Source organism: Neopelma chrysocephalum, unplaced genomic scaffold (assembly GCF_003984885.1).
Source record: "Neopelma chrysocephalum unplaced genomic scaffold, ASM398488v2 Primary Assembly neopelma1_91132, whole genome shotgun sequence".
Lineage (NCBI taxonomy): Eukaryota > Metazoa > Chordata > Aves > Passeriformes > Pipridae > Neopelma > Neopelma chrysocephalum.
Window position 1 is genome coordinate 1 of NW_020919925.1, and position 580 is coordinate 580.

Sequence of the window (580 nt, forward strand, 5' to 3'; positions counted from 1 at the left end):
CCTCACCGATCTGGCGGCACAGGGCCCCCCCCAGCTGCCGGGCCCCGCTGAGCAGCAGCCTCAGGACGGTGTCCCGGGTCCCCGCGTCCCCCCGCGAGAGCTGCAGCAGCACGTTGGCCGCGTCCTCCAGACCCTCCTCCGAGCACGAGTGGGACGTCAGCACCTGGGGACGGGGCACGGGGAGCGTTGGGGACAACTGGGGACACCTGGGGACACCGAGGACCACCCCCCTCCCTCCCCGATCCTGGCCCCCCCGTTACCTCCACGGAGAGCTGGAGCTGGGCCTCGGTCAGGCCCGTGGCCGCCAGCCGGGGGTCGGGACCCCCCTCAGGGACCTTGGCCGGGGACTTGGAGCTCTTGGCCGGGGCTGTGGACAGAGGGGACACGGGATTGGGGACACGGGATTGGGGGGGGTGGCAGGGGAGGGGAGATGCCACCGAGGCCGTTGGCAAACGGTGCCTCTCCTTCAGGGTGAGCCCAGCCCCTCCCTGTGCTCTCGACCACCCGATGCCACCTCTGTCCCCCCCCATATCCCCACTCCTGTCCCCACCCATGATCCCATCCCTATTTTCCCACCTCC

At 71.2% G+C, this 580-nt stretch overlaps 1 protein-coding gene across 1 annotated transcript; it reads right to left on the reverse strand.

Moving 5' to 3' along the window:
• Positions 1–6: 6 nt before the first annotated feature.
• LOC113979969 (E3 ubiquitin-protein ligase HUWE1-like) lies at positions 7–530 on the reverse strand (the record flags this gene model as incomplete). The annotated part of the gene is made up of 2 exons (XM_027707245.1): positions 261–530; positions 7–163 (listed from the first exon to the last, which is right to left on the reverse strand). Coding segments are annotated over exons 1-2 (427 nt in total), but the record flags the coding sequence as incomplete, so codon positions are not given.
• Positions 531–580: the final 50 nt, after the last annotated feature.